The sequence below is a fragment of the Mus pahari genome, chromosome 7 (assembly GCF_900095145.1).
Source record: "Mus pahari chromosome 7, PAHARI_EIJ_v1.1, whole genome shotgun sequence".
NCBI lineage: Eukaryota > Metazoa > Chordata > Mammalia > Rodentia > Muridae > Mus > Mus pahari.
This window is the reverse complement of record NC_034596.1, coordinates 106,181,553-106,202,632: the sequence shown is the minus strand read 5'-3', so window position 1 is coordinate 106,202,632 and position 21,080 is coordinate 106,181,553. Positions and strand designations below refer to the sequence as shown.

Sequence of the window (21,080 nt, the reverse complement as noted above, 5' to 3'; positions counted from 1 at the left end):
ACTCAGGCCGAGGGCAGTGAGTGCAGATTACCTGGTGGGCCCCAGAAGTCTCCTGCTGAGGTGGTGTTCAATCCCTTTATGAAGTAAACCCGACTGCAAGCATTCTACCTGCTCAGTGCACCAAGGACTTGGGGCCTAAGAGGTCCACCCACAGCTGGACACACCTGTCGCCTTCGCTCCCTGACATCCAGAGTCGGGGGCTAGTGGCAGAGGATGTGGGAGCCTGAGGGCCCTTGGGAGGCAGCAGGAGAGGGGGCTCACCTTGCCCTTCTTCCTGCGCAGGCGGTGGATGCGGGCAGCCAGCTGCACCGTACTGAGTGTCTCTGCGTGGTGGGCTGGAGAGTCTGAGATGTGCGCGATCATAGTGGTACGGCAGTTGGTGGTAGCCAGGGACTCCCGCAGTAACATGGTGAGTCTGTGGTCCCTACAAGCCAAAGAGAGGCTCAGAGGCTGACTGAGGTGAGGGGCCATCTAGGGAGAAGGCCAGGTGAGACGTAGACCATTGCTGGCCCGGCACTGAGGCTCTCAGAAACGCCAGATATCAAAATAGCCAGTTACCCAGAGGTCACCTTACTGGTGCCTGTCTGTGCTGCCACTCACCTGTAGGGCACATGCTTGGCCCCGTTGACCAGGGCCAGGATGACACTGCCCAGAGCTGACAGAGACAGACACAGGGGTCCCCCTGAGGCTTCTCCTCCTCTGCCGAGGGCTGCGTCACAGCTGCCCAGGTCGATGAGGTGCAGGCGGCTACGACCTCCAGACACTGAGGACACATTTGCAAGCAGGTGCTGCGGTCTGGGCACCCAGAGGCTTCCACAGCCCACCCAGGCGGTCAGAGATGCCCACAAGGACTCCCCTGGGGTGGGGGTGGGGCAGGCGACCTCACAGACATGGCAACCCCATGCACTTGGCCTCCCGTGCACCTACTTCCTCCTTGGCCACACTTCTCCACACGGTACTGGTACACGTGCAGGGTGAAGAGCATGTGGGAACTTCGCCGGGCGTCCTCCCCGCAACCAGCACGGTTGGTGCTGCGGGCCGCCAGGGCTGCGTCCAGGTAGAAGGCTGCCTTCTCTGCTGTGGGTGCGCGCAGCTCGTTCTGGTTCTGGAGCTGTGAGGGGAAAGCAGAAGCCACGGACGTGTTTTCGGTGGCTTGAGGGCCCTCCCCCCCTCCTCCGCAGTCCCAGGAAGGCTGGAGGTTTTGCTGCACCTGTGTCCCACACACAGGGTCCTCCCGAAGGTACACGCCCGGAGACTGGGTGTCCTGAAGGCTGCCCGAAGCCACCTCGGCAAGCAGGTCCCGCAGACTCTGGTCGTGACCGCACACTTCCACGGCAGACACACGGATGGAGAACCGTGTGCCCAGCCTCTCCTTGCGTTCGTCAATGAGCCTGAAGAGCCAGGAGATAGCACAGGGCACGATGCCCAGGCTCTGGGGTGAGCTGTCCTTCCCAATCATGGTGTATGACTTGCCTGGGAGACAGGGGCATGTGAGAACCACTGCTGACTCTCCACAGCCTGTCCTCAAGAGTCCTGTCAGCTCAGAAACCTGCCCAGGGTCCTCAGGGCCAACCCAGATGGGCCCCTCCAGCCTCCAGCTACTCTGAGACCTCTGTCTTCCAGAGCTGCCTGCCTCGGCTTCCTGTGAGATCTCCACTCCCACACCAACCATGGAGAACTACCTCCTTCAATCAGGGCCAGGCTCAAAGATGGCAGCAACCAGAATGGAGGACGGTTGGAAGACATCATGGGTGTACGGAGACGAAAGAGCACTTACCGAGGCTCATGTGGCCAAAGGAAAAAATGCAGCCATCGGCGCCACCGACCACAGACTGGAGCACGTCAGCCACCGTCCCCGAGCAGACCTCAGCCTGGGGAGGAACTCACAGGGATTAGGCGGGTGTTGGAGCCAAAGGGCTGGGCCAGTACCTTCTGCTATGTCTGTATACACCTGAGGCCCATCTGTCCTGCTTGCATGCAGGCAGACAGTCCACAGGGAGGCTGAACTACACAGGACCAGGAACACAGGGCCCTCCCACACTCACACAGACAGTACAGGACATGTAAGTCAGCAGATGAGACATACACAATCCAGGAAGGCACCTATGCCCAAACACCCGACCCATCCCTGAAAGTTGCTGCCCACAACACAGCACAAGGAAGTCATGGTCACTGCTCAGTGAGCTGGGTGGGCATCCAGCTTCCAGGGCAGGACATGGCTACTCAAATGTGTCATAGGGGACTAGGCTCTGAAGAGCTCAGCAGTCCCCCAGCACCTGGCCTGGAGAACCAGGCAGAGGCTAGGATTACTTGGAAGGCAGACCTGGCAGGCGCGACAGCCGGCAAGGCTCCCTTCTGCAGAAGTAAATCAGATGCCACAAGCACCCGGGAGTTCCCCTCCACTGTACCTGCTCCGAGTCCTGGGGGAAGATGGCATCAAAAGCAAACATCTTGGGGACTGACGCCGTGGGAATGTGCCGGAGTCCTGCACAGCCTGGAGGCCCGGCAGCGGGGTCATAGAGAGTCACCTGCTTCTTGCGAGAATCCACCTTCAGGAAGGATGTGGACTCGGCTGAGCGCTGGACTCCTTGTGCCGGCCATATGCGCAGCATAACCTTCACCTGTGGGATGGCAGAAGTAGGCATCTGAGCTCCGCCCTCCACCCAGCTGGCCACTAATTACAGGGCAGGGGACGAAAGCACGAGTCAGGACGGCAGACCAGGTCTCGGCATGGGTACCGGTACCACAGGAATGCTGCCTGAACGGATCCCATATGAGGTCAGCAGGGTAGAGAGAAAATGAAGTCCAGGGTGGGGGAAGGCTGGTGGGGTGCAGAGCCAGTCGGCAGGGCAGGAGGCAGAGCAAGGCAGGGAAGTACAGGTCAGTCAGCAGAGATGGGAGGGAGGACCCCTTAGGCCCCTAAGCAGTTCTCCTTCAGGGCCCCTCCTCCTCCTCCAGCCAGCAGCCTCAGGCCAAAGTCCTCCAGGGAAAGACTCTCACCCCAAGAAGACAGACAGCAAGCACACCCGTGGGATGTACAAACGAACAAAGCCACAGAGGGGCGAAGGGCTCTGGGGAGAAACTCCATGCTTGCTGCCTCTGCCTTGAACCAACTCAGGAAGCCATCATCATGGAGGAGAAAAACTACAATAGGCAAAGAGTGGAGGAAATTCCACCAGAACGAGGACCCAATCTGAGAAGAGGGAATTCTGAAATCTTGTCTAACAAGTCCCAGTTTGGGGAAGCTGAGTGTGGGAGGGGTGTGGAAGAGGAGAGGACAAAGGTGGCCCAGAGTTTCCAGAGCTCTGCTATTGACTAGTCAGCCTGGTGGACCTGAGCTCCTGGAACTCTGCTATTGACTAGTCAGCCTGGGCCATGGCAGGAACACAAAGGAGATTCCAGTGTGCCCCTGTGCCCATGCCAGGCCCTGAACCCTCAATGAAAACGGAGGATATGAAGATGCCAAAGAAAACTGCATTGCAGCACCCTGAAACCTGTGTGGGGAATAGATACTCCCCACAGCTGCAGGGGAGGGAGGCTGGGGCAGGCACTATTTCCTCAAGGCCACCCGGAGTTAGGGCTCCTCTCTGCCTGGAGGCCACACCTTTCACTCTCTAGTGAAATCTGACTTCTCCACATTGGTGTAAATCAAATTACCAAGACTCATTTCAGAACCAATATTTTTCAAAGATTTAATTGTAAGTGACAGATACATAACGCTGCAAAATTGGTTTAGGGGGGCAGCCTGCCCGGGCGCCACAGGCTTGCTCCCACAGGACAAGGGGCACATTGATATGCAGAGCCTCCCGTGGAGTGGAGTGTCCCACCCTCTAGGGAGAGAGAGAGAGAGAGAGAGAGAGAGAGAGAAAGAAAAGCAAAGAAATCCGTGGCTATTGTGCTACTTGGAACCTGGGCTCCATCAGGCAAGAATCGATTCTTTTACTCCCCGGAGACATGAACAAAACGGTTTCATTTCCAACCACTGCGCAATGCAGACGAAAATGTGCACTTCCAGGTAATTTTTGGCAATTTTTTTTTCCAGCGTGAACTCTTCACCACTTCAGGAGCCAAATGGGTTCTGGAGATGTGAGAGGCTGCCTAGCGGGAGGAGAGGCTTGGAGAAGCTACAATTTGGCTCTGACGTCTCCTGATGTCTCCTGAGCGGACACTGATCCTGAGTCTCCAGGCAGGGAGGGGAATGAGCAGGGCATCTCGTCCAGCCTGCCCCCCACTGCCCCCATCCATTGTCTGCTGGAAAGAACCTGTCATTACCTCGGGGAAATGACAGGGTCTCTCAGGAGACAAGAGCATCCTCACCCCCAAATGTGCAGGTATCACAAAGCCGCTCGCTGGAGCTGGGGGGAAGGGAAGCACATTTTTTACATAAAAGCAGGGCTTCCAGCTCCCCAGAGGTGGACCAATCTGGGGAGGGGGAGGGGCGCCACTCAGCACCCAACACCAGAGATGTCTTTTTTAATACCACAGTATGATGAATTATCTTAAGTAGCACATTAATGTCAGACACTGAATGTAATCTAACTTCTTTTCTGTGGCAATATTAAACGCCTTTCAGGAGGCGCTTCTGGTGATGTGACATTAGTGCTCTTAACACCTAGGGCCCGGGAGGAGTAGAGGTATAGGGGACAGGGGCTGGTTAACAGGCTGGTGGCCTGGACACCTGGTCTCTGGGGGAAGCCCCTAATGGTTCAGGGTCAGCAACAAGAAGGTTGAGGGCTTCCCACTGGCGGCAGAGACCTGGCAGGACCCCAAATACAGTGGCAGTAAAGAAGAGCTGTCACTTGGAGCTTGAATGGAACTCCTTACCCCATCAGCTCTAAGGCAGACACCCCCTGCTCCCACCACAGCCCCTGAGGAAGAGATGCCAGGTGGGCAGACAGGCTAACTGACCAGGCTGGTCCTGGGCCTGGCCTTCTTCTTGGGGGGTCTCAGCCTGGCTCTATACCCACACAGCCCAAACAGTTTCAGCCTGGTCCGTGGGAACCACCTGTCTGTCCCAGAGCTGTGGCAGTTAAGAGAAGAGACTGAGGTGTTCCGAGTCAGTTAGGTCTGGGTCCAGTCTCCCTCCTTTCCTCTCACTAGACCGCGCTGAAGCCTCATCTATTAAACATTGCCAGTGTAAGAGGTGGGGACAGCCAAGGACTGGCAGGCACAGGTAGTGGGGGTCAGGAACACCCCTCTTCCCAACAGAGTAGGCACAGAGGCAGGTGAAGCTACCTGACACCTAGGACTCTGTCCTAAAAGAGGGCGGGGGGCCTTTGCCCTGCTCACGCCCCGCCCACGGGGGGGGGGGGGCTGAACAACTATACAGACCTTCATCCTACACAGAAGGAGCCAGACGGCTGAGCTGCCCAACTGGACCCACCACTGCAATACAGTGGCCTGGGGCAGGAGCAGGTTTCTGGTTCAGATCCACACATCTGGAGTCGGGTCCAGAATTGAGAGGCTTTTCTGAGTCAGCTCTACTACATTCCCTGGCCTGGCCACAGCACTCCTAGCCACGCTGAATGTGGGTATGACTCCCATGCCAAATGCCTGCACCCAACCCCACTAGCCAGTCTATTTCCCACACCCAGAGGCTCCCTCCAGCAGACTGCCTTGAGGAAACCATGGGGTGTGGCCCCATCCCAGGGGAAGGGAGGAGCCAGGAGACCTGGCTTCCAGCCACCAATTAGCATTCCAAGAGAAGGGCAGTGAAAGCTGCCCAAGATGCTAAAAGGGTGCAGAGTGAAGTCAGCTGGGCCCAAAGGAGCCCCAGGCCCTCCCACTCGCCTGCAGCTGCCGGTCTGGACAGCCCTGTCTGGAGAGCTCTTCCTTCCTCTGGGGCTCTGCCACAGGAGGAGGCTGCAAACACTTGCCTTCCTTTTGGTACCTGGTGAGGAGTTTACCCCCACTAGCCAGGGTTGACCATGTGTGAAGGACTCAAGCACGCAGGGCCAGTGCCAACTCGGGGATGGCCGCACTGGGCAAGGTCGAGCAGGCCCAACTCCGTAACTCCTCTCAGGATGCCTGGGAGGGGACGCCACACTCGGAGTAGGCCAGAGGTCTGCAAAACCCTTCCACAACGGTTTTGAGAGTCTGGCTCTCCACCTCACCCAAGCACTGTTTGTATAATCCTGCCACAGGAGTACCCCATTAAGCCTGGGGTACAGAGACTTCCCCCTCGGGGAGGCACCAACCATAGGAACCAAATCAGAACTCTTGGGGGAAACCCTGGAGCCAACCAGTTTGTCCCATCGCCACCCAGGGCTCACACCCCTTCCCGACCTCAGCTGCCTCTGTCTGAAACCCATCTGGCTGGGCTGCCTGGATAAGTGACTCAGGAACGCTGAGGAGCCCCCACCCCCTCCTTGCTCAGCCCCACTCAAGGCGGCATCCGGTGAGGGTAAGCAAGAGTGATCTGCTCGCACCCAAAGCCCAGAAACTTCACCACACGGCTATCCTGGAACGAGCCCCTGGGACCTGAGGACAAGTTTCTCCTCATCATTTCTCATAGCTCCACAGACTCCCCATGCCCTTCCGGGCACTGCCCCCCAGAGGCTCAGGTTCCCCATCCTTAGCTCTGCCAGCTGGCTTACCATGGCCCTGGAGAAGAAAATGGGACCTTCTATCTCCTACGTCTTATCAGGGAGCCCCAGCCTCCCCATATCCAGGCACCAGACCTAAATGGGATCTACCTTTCCGAAGCTGCTGGGGTTTTCCTTGGCCTTGGAGGCAGCCCTGAGCAGGCAGGGGGGCACCGGGGGTGGCCACAGCTGCAGAGAGCCACTGAAGTCGGTGGGGTAAGTGGATGTGCCTCGGGTGGAGGGCGCAGGCGCCGGGTGATGCTTCTTGCGCTTGGAGGCCAGGCTGAGCTTCTGGGCAGCCCTGGGGAGGAGAGGTGGGTGCTTAGGGTGTACCAACAGCTACCTCTGTCACTCTGTCACTGTGCCCTCGACCACAGCAGGCTGCCCCATCTTAGACTCCATCAGCCATGTGGAGCGCCACACTGAGGAAACAGCCAGACATTCTTAGAGTTGCACGGTCTGAACTGCGTTTTTCTGAGTGGGGTCCCAGCCTGGGGCCACAGGCCGGACAGCAGGCAGACAGTCCATGTAGGCACAGGACCACATCCTACTCTGTGCTGAGCTCTGAAATCACAGGCTTCAATCCTAGCTATCCACACTTTTCTTCACGCTGGCCATATTCCAGGGATAGAGGGTCCGGTGTCCGTCCTAGAATGGGCTTTCCTGCAGCCCCCAGACCCCTGCAATAACTGTCCCCACTGTCCCCCAATATACCTTCCCCCGAAAGTCCTCTATCCAAGTCTTAGGCTCCTACCCGGCCCAACCCACACCTCCAACGCAGAGACCCAAGAACACCACTGGAGTTTATATTATACACACCGGGAAGCTGAGCCACTCTCCCCTGGCCTCTCACCACTTTCCAAAGGAGGAGACCAAGATGGGGGCAGGTGACCGGGACGAGAAGCTAGCTAACCAGTCCCACCTCTCCCCAACATCCCCAAATGTCCCCCACCCCACGCCCATCCCTCTAGGCCTCTCAGGTCCCATTTTTCTCTTCCTCAGAAGGCTCCGACATGCAGGAGCCCAGAGCCTGGGGCCCCCTTGGCACCTCCCACCATGTTGCTGGTGCTCTGGTAACTCCTCTCATCTTTAATAGGAGTTGTCTTTTAAGAGGCCCCAGGGACAGCTTCCTCCTAGTGAGGCGTCATCACGGAAAATAAAAGTAATCTACGATGCATGGCGGAGTCTTTAACAGCCGCAGCGGCGGCACCGGTGTGCTGCAGACTGAGCAAAGTAGGGAGTGGGGGTCTCCTGCCCAGGAGGACCCTGGGCCCCAGAACCCGGGTTCCCTGCCAGTGGTGGTACCTGCACCCTGGGGCGCCCTAAGCATTTGCCTAGAACCTGCCTGAGCCTGTGTTTCACAGCTCAAATGAGTCTTGTGAGAAAGTGTGGCAGCTTCTCAGCCCCTTCGCAGAAGTAACACATGGCAAAACACGGGCAAGAGAGAGGGGACACTGTTACCTACCACTGCGTATACTGAGAATCGTGAGATCAAGGCTTCAAGCGCCCCAAACTACTCCTGTGGGGGTCACTGTCATGGACAGTGGCCGGGAAGGGCCACAGCAGACAGCCCGCACCAGCTCAGGGCTCTTCACACCTCCCAACTCCCTAGCTGGGCCCCACCTCCAGGTCCCACCCTCACAGCCTCTGGAGAAAAAGCCCCAGTCCGGCCTCTGAAAGCAGTCTTATTTCCAAGTACGATCAGGGCAGTGGAATCACGACCCCCCCCACACCGCGCCTGGCACTGCCCAGGGCTGAGGCCTAATATAAGATCTGTGCCTCCCCAGCTGGGCAGAAAGGGGCCCGGGACTGCCTGGGCAGAAAAAAGACTTCCTGGAGTAGGTTTTTTTTGCCTGTAAGTGGGTGCAACAAAAACCTGTTCCTAGGGTTTGGAGACAGTACATGAGGGCTGCCAAATATTCTCCAGGGCGAGGAGAGAGCCTCCCCGCCCCCCCAAGATGTCTACACTGGTCAGCAGTCAGCAGAAGGCTAAGGCACGTCCACTCTGAATCAGCTCTTTACAGCTATGTCTGGCCCCCAGGCCTTCCCATAGGTCAGGCAGGGCCAGAATGCAACCTTTAAAGAAGGCTATGGGGGACACCCATACCTCGAGGTATATAGAGGCCAGCAGAGGCCAGAAGCTGGAACAAGATGGTGGCTAGGAACAAGGCTGGCTTTGCTGGGTAGGCCAATGGGACTACAGACAACCCCGCCCTTGGTGGCCCCCTCAGAAGGCAGAGAGGACAGCACAGACATCAGCTGACCTGGGCACCTCCTGCATGCAGCCAGCTCCTGGATCTGACCTGACTTGGGTGACAGCCTGCAGCTGCTGGAGCAGGCCCAGCCCCCGGGCACCTGTTTATTGGCTCAGCACTCACAAAGCGCAACTCCGACAGACGGACCAGGGCAAGTACCTTGTCTGTGAGGAACACGGACAGACTTCCATCAACCTCCCAAGCCTTCCACGGTTCAGCTTGCAGGGGCTTCAGGGGGTCCCAGAGGCCAGGACTGACCCTGAGGAGCCCAGTTTGTTAGAGACACAAATCTGGGTTCTAAGCAGTGAGAACATAAGCTAGGGCACCACGCACAGGGCCACTAAGACCGCCGTGCTCTTAGGAAGTGGCAGCCCTGGGGCACTGGGGTATGCAGGGAGGAGTGAGCAGATCTGAGCAGTCTTCCCCTGGCGGAGAAGCGAAAAGAAAAAGGGCAAGAGCTTCCACACAGCTCTCGCTCTCAAGGGACACCACCTCCAGGAAGCCTGCCCTCATGCCCCAATACAGACCCCAGCCCTAAGCTTCCAAGTCTATAGAACCACTCTTGCCAGAGACTTCCTGAGCTCACAGGAAGCCTGGCACGCGCCTTTGCTGAGGGCGTGAACGGCCCCATTTGTGAACGCCAGCCTGAACAGCAAGCAACCCGAGATCCATCACTTCTCTGGTCACTGACTCGTGAGAACAGAAAGAAGAAAGAAAAAAAAAAAAATCTCGTCTCATAAAGAAAACTTACCTCTTTCCAAGAGGAAGGTACTTTAGAGGCAACTGGGCTTAACACTGAGATCTCTGGACATCTGAAAGGCAGCCTGTTCCCTTGGAGCCACCGGCTGCTGCCAGTCCAAAGATTCCCTAAGCTGAGGGTTGGCAGACACAACAAGGCCGCACACCGAGCCTCCTTCACTATCACAGACTTGCCATCTGCAGGATCTGTCTCATGAGGGCCTAGAGTGCTCACTGGGAGCTCCTCACGGGTCAAATGGCTAAAGGAACTCAAGACCTGACTAGAGGGAGCTGCTGTCACCCGAGGACCTTACCCAGAGGTTGGAGCAAGTGAGAGACCGGTCTGCCAAGTCCTCCGACCTGGTACCCCAGGCCCAGCTTCAGAGTCTCTGCACCTCTGCCAACTAGGCCCACACAGAGGTCCAGAAAGACACGTGGGGCTCCACAGAGGCTAGGAAGGGCCTTGCTTCCCTAACCCACACCTACCCCAGCAGATGTTCTCAAGATACCCAGATTCTGGGTGCCAGAGTATCCCATATTTACCAAGGGCAGTAGGACAGCTAGGCAGGTGGGTTGTGCTAATTAACGGGAGCATCAGAGAGAGGGGAGGCTGCAAGTTGCACAGCAGTTAGAGGGTTTAGGACACAGATGTCAGGGTCACGGCAGTCCCCACTGTGTGTGGCCTCAAATGTCTGACTGGGCAGGTATGTCTAGTCAGTGCTTAACCACAGGTCCAGAGCAGCAGATGGTGCTCCACCCCTCCCCCAACTCCCAGGCTCCTGGGTACCCTTGGGACTACAGTGTTCTTCATGTGGGCATGGCCCGCTGAAGTGGCTGAGGATGGCTTGAGTTGGTTGTTCAGCCTGGAGAGAGCAGTCAGGCCAAGTGCAGAGCCCTCGGGACTGTAAGATTTGAGAACCTGAACTGCAAAGCTCACCCTGCTCCCTGGGCACAGCATAGCTGCCCCTGCCACCTCATCTCCTCAGCCCCTGAAACCCTCCCAGAGGGCAACTCTCTGACCTGGCCTCCATCCAAGGCCACCTTCACAGATTCCAGACACTCACCACTACACACCATTGTGCAAAACCCCCAAGGGATGGGCGAGGATCACTCCTCCTGACCAGGGTCAGAGCGTGAGGGCAGGAACCCAGCACCTGCTCAGTATGAGCCGTGGGGTGGGGCCCAAGTCTACTGCCTCCCGGGGCACTCTGGGCAAGCCCCTCTCCAACTCCATGCCCCTCCCTTACCCACAAGGTCAGGCAGTGGTTACAAAGTTTCAAAGCTCATTGGGGTGAGCCTCCCACTAGCAATCTCAGCCCTACTGGATACCACCTGCAGAAACACCTACCCTAAACTTGACCCTTGAGGGGCCACACATCACAGGCCAGGAAGCCACTGATATTCAGAGTGACTCCCATAGAGCCCGCGCACGCGCACGCGCACACATGCACACGTACTCAAGCCTTGGGAAACCTGCCTCCAGCCCCCACCCAAGTCTACTTGTTTCTTTGTTTCTATGGTAACTTTCCAAGGTCAGGGTATTGCTCAGGCAGAGGAACCTCCACAGCCTAGGATGAGACAAAAGGCAGCTAGCAGCTGCTTTCTGCAAGGTGGCTAATGAGCCAGTGGGAGGGGGCCACACGTACCACACACACACACACACACACACACACACACCCAGACTCAGGACCGACAACCATGTAAACACTTTTCAATAGCTCTGAGCATTTCAAAACTTCCTATCTAGTACTAAGCCAGGAGTGTAGCTGTCACACAGGCCAGCAAATCCTCAAAGCAAAGGCCCTTGAAATCAGGACTGAGCAGGATAAGGGCATGGCCAGCCATCGGCCCCTCATGCCCAGCCCCCTAGACCCCACCCTGACAGCTGCTGGCACACGGAAGCTCCCAGACAGGCTGTCCCCATCTGGAAGGTCCTAGCCAGGTCGCCTGCATCTGGCTGGGTTGGCTGCTGAGGCCGCATCAGTCACAGGAGGTCGTGCGCACTGCACTGCAGCATTCATCAGCAAACCCTGACAATGCTCTAATCACATGCCCCGTCACGCCCCCCATCAGGCCCTCGAGTCCCCCCGGACCAGGGCTGATAAGACAGCCTCTGCACACTGCCCAGCGTGATACAGACAAGCTTATCAGCGCCCATTCGGGCTGCTAATGGGACAGTGACCCCCAGCTGGCTGCCATTACCTTTCATTATGGCGATTACATCCTGTAATCCCTGTTCCCTCAGGCTGCTGGATGAGGGTAGGACTCCAGCCTTGGGTCTGCAGAACCAAAGGCTTTGCCTTGGAGCCAGGGAAACGCTCTCCAACCCATGCACTGGCCAGGCTCCCCCACCCACCCACTGGCCAAACTCAGGGAGAGGGGGTCCTGTTCCCACCCTGAAGTACTTCTTTCCCTCTGCCCAGACCACCACAACCACACCATCTCACATCCTCAAGCCAGGCACCCCAGGGGGGAGGAATCAAACCACAGCCCCATCACCCAAACTCTGGGCCCTAGACAGACACCCTTGAAAGGTGTCCCAGGAGGCCGGCCGGGATTCTCGAAGCCCCCACTCTTCCATCAAGTGAGCCACAGTTCTTTCTCCCAAGAACAGGTCATACGGCACCAGGGACCAAGAACTCAAGGCCTCCATTCACCCAACAACATGTCGCAGCTTGTGTGACCCCAGAGGACCTACCTTATAAAGAAAGAGGCTGCTGCAGACGGGCCTGTGGAACCCCCTGCTGAGGTGCCTGGGGCTGGGGTAGCCAGGGCTGTAGTGCATGCTGCCCCTCGGCTCCACGCCTTCGACATCCGTTCAGGGCCTGCTGCTGGAGGACGGTCTCGGACAGTGTCGGCCACAGCCACCGCAGCGACAGCAGCCTCAGCCTGGAGGAAGGAGAAACCCGAGTAAGGGACAGGCAGGTGACAGACCCATCACCCCAGGCCGAGGACCCTCACTTGCAAAATCCTGCCTATGTGACTGGAAATCACAGCCGGGAGACTGGGAGCCTGCACTAAAGGCCTGGCCTCCAAGGCAATCCGCCAGGACTCCTGTCCCCAGGCTCAGGGCATGTGACAGGTCTACCCCAGCCACGGAGGAAAATGCAGATCCCACCTGGGGCTGACTCTACAGCTCTTCTCAAGTCCTGGAGTGACCGCAGAGGTCAGGCAGACAGACCTCTGGCCCTCATCCCTGGGCCATCTGCGAGCACCCAGAGGTACAATTAAGCAAGGCACCACAATAAATAGTTGGCATGAGTGCTAATTGTCCCCCATGTGATAACGTATGACACCCCACTGTCTGAAATACAACTCTGGCATTTCCAACTAATTAGCTAAAATAAATTCTAGAGAGGGAGAGGCCCCAGCACGGTGCACAGATATAATTAAATGTCCCCAGGACAGCTTCCACATGATGTTTACTTGCCCCTCAGGCTCTGGGGACAGAGGGGACTCAAGCCCTAGCAGGAAAGGACAGGCAGCTGGTCTCTTCCTGGAATGCCCCAGGCCCCTCAAGCTCCAAAATACAGTCTCCACTCAGACAATATGGCCTGTGTCCCAGATGACAGAAGACTGGGGTCCCCAGGCTGAGAGGGCACAGGCCTGGTCTGGTGACCCTGGGATGAGCTCAGTTATCACCAGGGTCTCTCAAAGGATGTAGCCCTGAGGCCAGGTGTGGTACCTCTGTAGAACGAGCCACCATCTACTCAGAGACCTTACCACAGCAGGGCAGTTACCCTCCTTATAGCAAAAGCCTCACCCTGCTCAGCCCCCGAAGGACCCAGTCGGGATGGAACAGACTCTCTCTGCCTGTGACAGTCCCAAGCCCAGCCCACGCCTTGAGCCAGTGCCAGCCCAGCACCTTCCTAGTCCCCAGCGGCACCCAGTACCCCAGGACTTGAAAGATCCGTAGCCGAGCTTACCAGACACTGCACCAAACATTTATCAGCTGTAAGAGTAGGTGTACAGGACAAGAGTCCTAACCATGCCTCAGAATCCAGCCTGGCCTGCCCTCTTCTCAGAGCCTCTCCCTCACTCCCACTCGGATCCCTTCCGAATCGCTTACTATGCCTTCCTATGAAAGACTGAACTGCTTAGGCTTTCACAGGACTGGCCGAGGAAAGGGTCAATGTACACGCTGTAAGGCTGACCATCTTGGTCTGGGTGGGTCCTTTGGAGCAGAGCCTGATTTGACTGGGCATCTACTGGACACAGCAGCCAGATCCCAGGGTCAGGAACTTGGGGAGGAGGGGTGCTCAGCCCACGGCTAATCCAGAGTTAGCTTGTCGGTCTGTTATGGCTGTGCTGGGGGTCGGTGCCCAGGGTCCCACAACACTGAGGACAGAAGCAGGAGGCATCGCGGGGGGCTTGAGCTGCTGCCCCATCCCCCATGTGGCCCTTCTACCAACTCCCACAGGCCCAGCCACCCAGGGGCATCTACAGAGGAACTGGGGCCTCTCGCCGGCCGACCCACCTGTGCCGCTCGCTGGTCCTCCCCACACTGACCTGTCTCAGGAGTCCCGCACGTGACTTGGCTCCACCGTCCCACCGGCTGCCATGACAACACGGCTCCGTCCCTCAGGACGGCCACTGCCAATTCCCGCCAGAAGCAGAGAGCCTGGACATTGCCAAAAGAAGCCGTCCCAAAGCGAGCGCACAGCAGTGGTGGCGTGGGCGAGGGGGAGGGACCACGACACGACACGACATGACACGACACGGGGAGGATGCGGGTGGACGGCCAAACAGAAAGTGTGATGGAGGCACACAGCAGCAACGAAGGAAAAGCATGGAGAGAGGAGAGCGTGAGGCCAGTCCTGGCCGAGGGAAGCTACAGAGAGAGCCCGACTCCATCACAGCCTGAAGGCGCCCACGCAGAGGTGAGACACCGCAGGACCTAAGCGGACTCACCCAGTGTCGGCTGATCTCTGTGGAACCCAGCTCTGAGTCTATGGGATTCTGGCATGGGAAGCACAGTTCCTCCTAGGATCTAGGACTCCCTCCCCCATCAGGACCCTTCCAGGTGCTCTTGTGAGGAGATAAGACAGAGGCTATGCGTGAGGGAAGTGTGTATACCTGAGGGGGTTAGCATCCTGTAGAGAACGTGACCTCCTCATTCTTGCTCACCTGCTCCTCTCCTCTGGCCTCATTACCCAGAGGCCTCCGGGGCCTGGCGTGAGATGGGAAGTCCTGTACTTTCAGTGCATTGTGCCCACCCATATCACAAAGCAGCTTCACTGGGGTTTCACATGGAAGACGAGGCCATCTCACCAACCCCCACTACATGGGTGGGTAAACTGAGGTCTGGACAGGGGTGTCAGCAACGAGTTAGGATGGTTGCATCAACAGCCAGGCTATAGGTCAGAGGGAGTTCTCGACCTCCAATATCCACTAAGGTTTCTATGAACAACAGACAACGGGCAGGCTCTCTGCACAGACCCAGTGTGAGGCAGGCAGGCACCCCCAGGACGTGCCCAGGGGAGCCCTGACTCCTTGAGGCCTCTCTGATGTCAACTGTGCCATCTCAAACCAACCAAGGGGTCAGGAGGGTGAGTCTTGTCCTGGAGTTTCTGCTACGAGATGAGAACAGGTTTCTTGACCTCCGCGGGGGGCTTCTGATTGTGGGGCATGCCACCAGCTGGCATGGGGGAGACCACACGGGAGGCCGCTCCTCATCTGTCACAACAGTGTCTCTGCCTGACTGTCTAGAGCAGTGGTTTCCAACCTTAAATCTGTGACCCTTTCACCCAGCTCCTCACGCTGCGGTGACTCCCAAGTAAAATCACTTTTGCTGCTGCTTCAGAACTGCAGTTCTGCCGCTGTTACGAATCCTACTGTAAATATCTGATAAGCAGTGGCCTCAGGCAACCCCATGAAAGGGTCCACCAAAGGGGTCACAACGCACAGGTTGAGAACCACTGCTCGAGAGAGACTAGTAGGGACAATCCCCCGGGAGCTCCGGAGCAACCGACGCTGGCTCCATGGCAAACCAGGAAAAGGCCCCTCTCTGAGCAGGGTTAAGGAGAGCCAGGCCCTCACCGGGGTCGCTAGTGGGCGTGGAGGTTCAGAGGGCAACCTTCAACCTGTACATGTCCGCGTGTCACCAGGTACTCCAGGCTCTGTCACCCATCCACGGGGCAGATTTATGTCACCTGATGTTTGTATGCCCCAGGACGCCTGTCATGGCACTCTCCTGCGAGGGAGATGCTCGCTCCAAACCCAAGTGAGATGTGTCTGTTGCTTGGGCTAAATAAAGCTGTGTAGACCAATAGCTTCTCCATCCACTGAAGCTCAGGGCCATGAGGACACCTGTACACAGTAACACCCAGATGCAGGGCCCAGGGCAGCTCCAGCCACCCATTTAGCACCTAGACTGCCCCAGGCCTTGCCAGAGGCTCCAGAGGGCCCAAGGAGTCATAGGTCATACTCTCCCTTCTAAGGACCAACTCTCCTGCCTGAGAGGGTCACTTTCCTGGCCCTCTGCTCCTCCTTCCTGTACACCGGGGGCCAGGCTGTCTGAACCACCTGTGGGAACCAATCCACCGAATGGCCCAAAGGCCACCAGCCATCTGTGACAGCTTCACAGCCCATCTCTCCAGAAGTGTTTAAGAGCAGAGCACCCAGGCAGTACTTGATCATCAGTGATCGACACCCTGCTTCAAGGGACATTGCCTCAACTGCAGCCTAAAGTTCTATTTATGGTTCTAATAATCTCCCTATTGATTGCCAGGACTGTCCTCTAATTATAAATCCATTTCCACCTTTTCCAGAACACAATCAATGTGCGATGAGAAGCAGGGGCCTTAAATGCCCACATTTTATGGCATATAAGCCATGGTCGGGCTTGCCTAACCAAAAGCCATTGACCGGTCCCTCCCGGCATCCTCCCCCACCACCACACCAAAGCATGAAGACCGTCAACGTGAGCCTCGTTCCATGTCTGCTCAGACCTAAGGCCATGGCCAGTCCATCAATGGGGCCACCCAACACCCCTGGGGATCAGAGTTTTAGGTCTGAGCACGTCACCTGAGGCTTCCTTTAAGATCCAGTTCAACGTCACCTCCTCTAGGAATTGTTAATTTGCCTGAACAGTCAGGGGCATCTGCACCCTAGCCCTGGGTTCTGTTCCCCCTCCTCAGGCAGCCCAGCTGTTGGGTCAAAGCCCCAGCAGGACAGAGCAGCTGGCCTGCCTTCAGTTTGGTGAAGGAAGGGTGCTAGGCCATGATTAGCATGGTATTCCAACCCCAAGGACAGATGGCCTCAAAAAGTGAGCCCTTGAACAAAATCCCGGGGACCAGCTCCAGCTTGGGCAGAATTCTCAGCTCAGCCCACATCCAAGAGCCAAGTCCGGTCAGTGAGTTGCACCCACCTTGGAAAGACTTTCAATAAGACAATGGGAGGAGCCTTCCTTACATGGAGCTTATATCAGCATTGCCCAGTGGCTCTGGGGTCTCCGTGCACCTCTGCCCATCTCCTCGAAATGCCACTGGACACACAGACCAAAGGTGAGAGCCGACCGGCCCACCTCAGGGACCTTGCCAACTCCCCAAGCTTGCATAGCTGGCTGCTGTGTGCCTGGAACGCACACCTGAAACTCTACCTCAGAGGCAGGATTCCTTAGCAACACCTACAGGATCCTCTGCTGTCAGCGGCCAAGGGAGCAAAGCGGGGTGGGGGAGCAATACTCCACGTAGCCAGGCACACACAATCCACAACAGTCTGTCCCTGCCCCGATTCACGTCCCGCCTTCCTCCTGCCTCTCCTCCTGTAAGCCATCAGTGCCTCATTCTTGGTAGATTTATTTACACCTTCTCTACCTAGAGGATCCCTCCCACTACGGTCACTGGTCACCAGGGGAACTCGGACCAACAAGTCCAAAGTACACTGCCCTCCTGCTGGGCACTGTGGGGGGGGGGCACAGACTAAGTCCTCAACAAGCAGGTGGCTGTGCCCTCAGCATGGTGCCCCTGGAGAAGGGGCAGCATCAAGCAGGGCTCATGCAGAACGCTGGCTGGGCCCTGGTGGTGTCGGGCCCTCCCAGGGTCCAGTCAAAGATCATCTGTTTTACCTATGCGAGGAAACCTCTAGGCCAACAGCATGACTCTCTCAGCTTCCACCCTGGGACTCCTTGAACCAGGTAGAAAACTGGGGACACAGGAAGTTGGAGAGACTACAGGAGACATGACGAGGTGCACGTAGGCAATGCCCCAGAAGACCACTCCTGGCCAGGGACCTCAGAGAAGGATTAAGGGGAGCCAGGCCTTTAACCTAACCATCAATGCCAGCAACTATGACCCTCACTGTGTACTCTAGGCTCTGTCTTCCATCCATGGTACAAGTCTATGTCACCCAAGCTGCGCCTCTGAGAACAGCCTGTCGTAGCAGGTTCTCAAAGGAAGATGTTCTGTCTAAACGCAAGACCAGACAAGGCTCGTCTCAGGAGTCCTTGGTTCCTCCATCTGCCCACAGCACCACAGAAGATCTAAGAAGCAAGGTTAGCCAAAAGCATTCCTGACTTCCCCCAGGCTCGCAGTGTGTCCTGCTAATACCACGCTACAGGGCACCCAGACGTGGGCAGGAGCCTCAAAGAAAGTCAGCTGGAATCCAGTAGCCCACCTACCCCAGAACACTCACCAGGCAAGTGGGTGGCAAGAAGCTGTTGACCCTTGAGAGGCTCCACACACCCTCCAGGCACTGCTGGGCCTGGATAGTGACTGTACTCAATGCTCCCCCAAGGCCTGCTGGTGCCACCGACACCTGGACGCTGGGGCCAGGTGGCCAAGCCGTCGCCTTCCTCCTGTCAGGTCCCACAGAGGGCTGCCTCCCCATGAGGCCCACTGGTCCAAGTGGGTCCCTGGTGCTGGTAGCCGCAAGGCCTCCTCGGGAAGCATCGGGGTCCTCGTGGCTGGCAGGGGTCTGTAAGAGGCGCAGGGCTTCCCGAGTGAGCTGGTGCAGATGCGTGGTGCATACGTCACAGCGGCTCTCGGCGTCAGGGCGGCATGCTGGCTGAACCCCAGAGGCCGGGAGCTTGTCAAGCAGCAGGGTAGAGAGGCAAGGATCCTGGGGATGGCAAGGGACAGCAATCAGTGCTCAGGGACACAGGGAGCCCATCCCCTCAGCCCAGGCTGTAGCCAGAGCAACACCATCCATAACATTATTATGGCCCAAACTATTTCATCCACATGAGCCCAGCAGGAAGGTAATTATCGGAGTTAATAGCGAGGTTCCCTGTGCCCTTGACAGCCACCCACCTCCCCACCACCATTAACCACGCTGGTTCACGGCTAACAAGATGCGTCTGTAGCTCCCTGACAACCGGCCTGTGGGTAAAGGCACTGGTCCAGGGCCTGGCAGGAGGCTGGCCAAAAGCAGCCCCCAGACTCCTTTCACCCTGCTTTCTCTCATGGGACTGAGATCCTATCCCTGTTGCTGCAGTCTCCAGCCAGCCCTGGCAGAGGCTGAGAGCACAACGCGACAGGGTACTAGCGTGGATGTATCTCTTAGCCAAGTCCCCAGAGTGAGTGTGGCCATCTCTAACCCTGACAGCAGCAGGGACAGTGTGCATGGCTCACTGTCCCAAGCAAAGGATGCCCAGAGACACTGTCCAGAGACAGGCAAGAAGAGGACCATCAAAGCAGGCTGTAGGTCAGGAGGATGAGATTCCCACCCAGAGGGAGGACACCCACACACACATAAAGGGACAATACCTCCCGGGAGGGTCACAGCACCCTGTATGTGGACACGCACACCTCCCACAGAGAGACTGGGGCTGGGCCGGACTCAGAGTGACCTAACTAGGGCAAAACACCCATCCGGATCCAATTCTCTGCTCTCCTGTCCAGGCCCACGTAGTATAGTCCCTTAGATAAACACTAAGGCTACAGCTGTCACCCTAAGAGCCCAGGAGCAGCGGTCCACTCCACCGGCTCCAGCCTTGGTCTCCTTCTGCCCAGCTTCAGGCACTTCCACACACTAAGCTGACCGTGCAGGCTCTGAGGGTTTTCTCACACCACCCGACTCCAGTACAGCAGCCTTCCCAGATATACCCATTTCTCAGACTAGACAGCTGAGGTCATCTATCCCACCAAAGTGTCTCACTCATTTATCCCAGAAATGCATGTCTCCTCAGCATGCCCAGGGGCCGGTCGCTTGTGACCATGATGCTCAAAGCGGTGAAGGCTGTGGCCAAAGCAGTCAATACAGTGAGAGAGGCGAGGGACCTATCATGACCAATCATGACCAAAGTCTTTCCTCCTTGGCCCCATTTCCACCCACCCAGAACCCAAGGCAGATAAAAGAGTGACCTTTGTCAGACCCAGTATCATGCCAGCCGCCTGATTTATGGACTACTCCGTAAATTCTGGATGGTTTCCAGGCTGAGAAGTGCCTGGCAGATCAGGTCTTCATTAGCTGATGCCCGTGGAATTCACCAGGCTCAAGCATACAAGGGGGCCCTGCAGGGCAAGAGAGGTCCCCAGAGATAGCACAGGGGTGGAGGCTGGGGTGGGGTGATCCCAGTCAATGACCCAGGCCCAGGCGGGAGGGCAGGCTGGTCTGTTTCCAGTCTGGCTCTTCTGCTCCGATTTTCCACTCAGCAGGAGGCTACAAAGGGAAGGAAGTGTGGCCTGGTGCAGCCATTAGCTCGGCTTGAAAGGGGCCGCCCAGTGCAGGCTCCGGCCTAGAATCCAGGCCCAGCTACCTTTTGTTCTGGGCCCCCAGTACAGGCCTGGAGGCCTCTGCCTGTCGTAGGGGCCACAGCCTCTGAAGTAATCCCCCTCCCCATAGCAGGGGGCAAGAATGAAAGCTAAGCCTAAGGACTGGGCCGAGGGAAGGAGAGCCCACCAGGCCCACCACACGGCTAGGCAGAGAGCGGGCGAGAAGCCTGACCGGCCATCAAGAGCAGAAGAAGTCCATCCAGGCACCAAGGGGGAGAGGGAGTGGACCGCCATATTCAGGTCCCCACTGAGAAGGCAGGCGGCCAAAAGTCATTTGCTCATCTGTGCCATCGGCTCCAGGCATCTCAGGCAGGAGGCCCTCCTCCTCCCAAGAGCTGCCTGGCACCCGTGCCTGCTGCATCAGCTCCTAGTGGGCCAGAGCCCTTGGCCAGGACCCAGGTTGGGGCAAGCATCTCTCATATAAGTAGCCAAGTCCCTCACCACTACCACCGGAGTTGGGGGTGGGTGGGGCTAAAACTTGAGGCTGCCTTTCCAGTCCTGGTCACACAACAGGGTGACCAGGCTGCTCAAACACACTACGGTGCAGCTGGGGTGGGGCATGGGGATCGTGACCCACAGCACTGAGGCCCACAGAGAGCAGAGCCACTGTGGGGAATAAGCCCACGCTGGAGAGGCCCAAGACCTTGTCTCCGGGAGCAGCTGGGAGAATAGAGGAGATCGAGCAGAGCTGAGCTTCCCATAGTATAGTTAGGGCTCCAGAGAGGGGACACATGTGAGCACACACATACACACACTACACACTCACACATATTCACACCACACCACAC

At 57.4% G+C, this 21,080-nt stretch overlaps 1 protein-coding gene across 4 annotated transcripts in view; it reads right to left on the bottom strand.

The window, feature by feature from the left end:
* Positions 1-21,080, bottom strand: part of Kif26a (kinesin family member 26A) — a 37,453-nt gene that overhangs the window by 5,883 nt on the left and 10,490 nt on the right. For all 4 annotated transcript variants that reach the window (XM_029540766.1, XM_029540767.1, XM_021201821.1 and 1 more), the window contains exons 3-11: positions 18,212-18,637; positions 12,276-12,466; positions 6,696-6,885; positions 2,409-2,621; positions 1,778-1,871; positions 1,211-1,473; positions 928-1,111; positions 601-763; positions 262-424 (exon numbers count right to left, since the gene is read on the bottom strand). In XM_029540766.1, the coding sequence (XP_029396626.1) occupies positions 262-424; positions 601-763; positions 928-1,111; positions 1,211-1,473; positions 1,778-1,871; positions 2,409-2,621; positions 6,696-6,885; positions 12,276-12,466; positions 18,212-18,637 (1,887 nt within the window). The remainder of the gene's footprint in view (positions 1-261; positions 425-600; positions 764-927; positions 1,112-1,210; positions 1,474-1,777; positions 1,872-2,408; positions 2,622-6,695; positions 6,886-12,275; positions 12,467-18,211; positions 18,638-21,080) is intronic.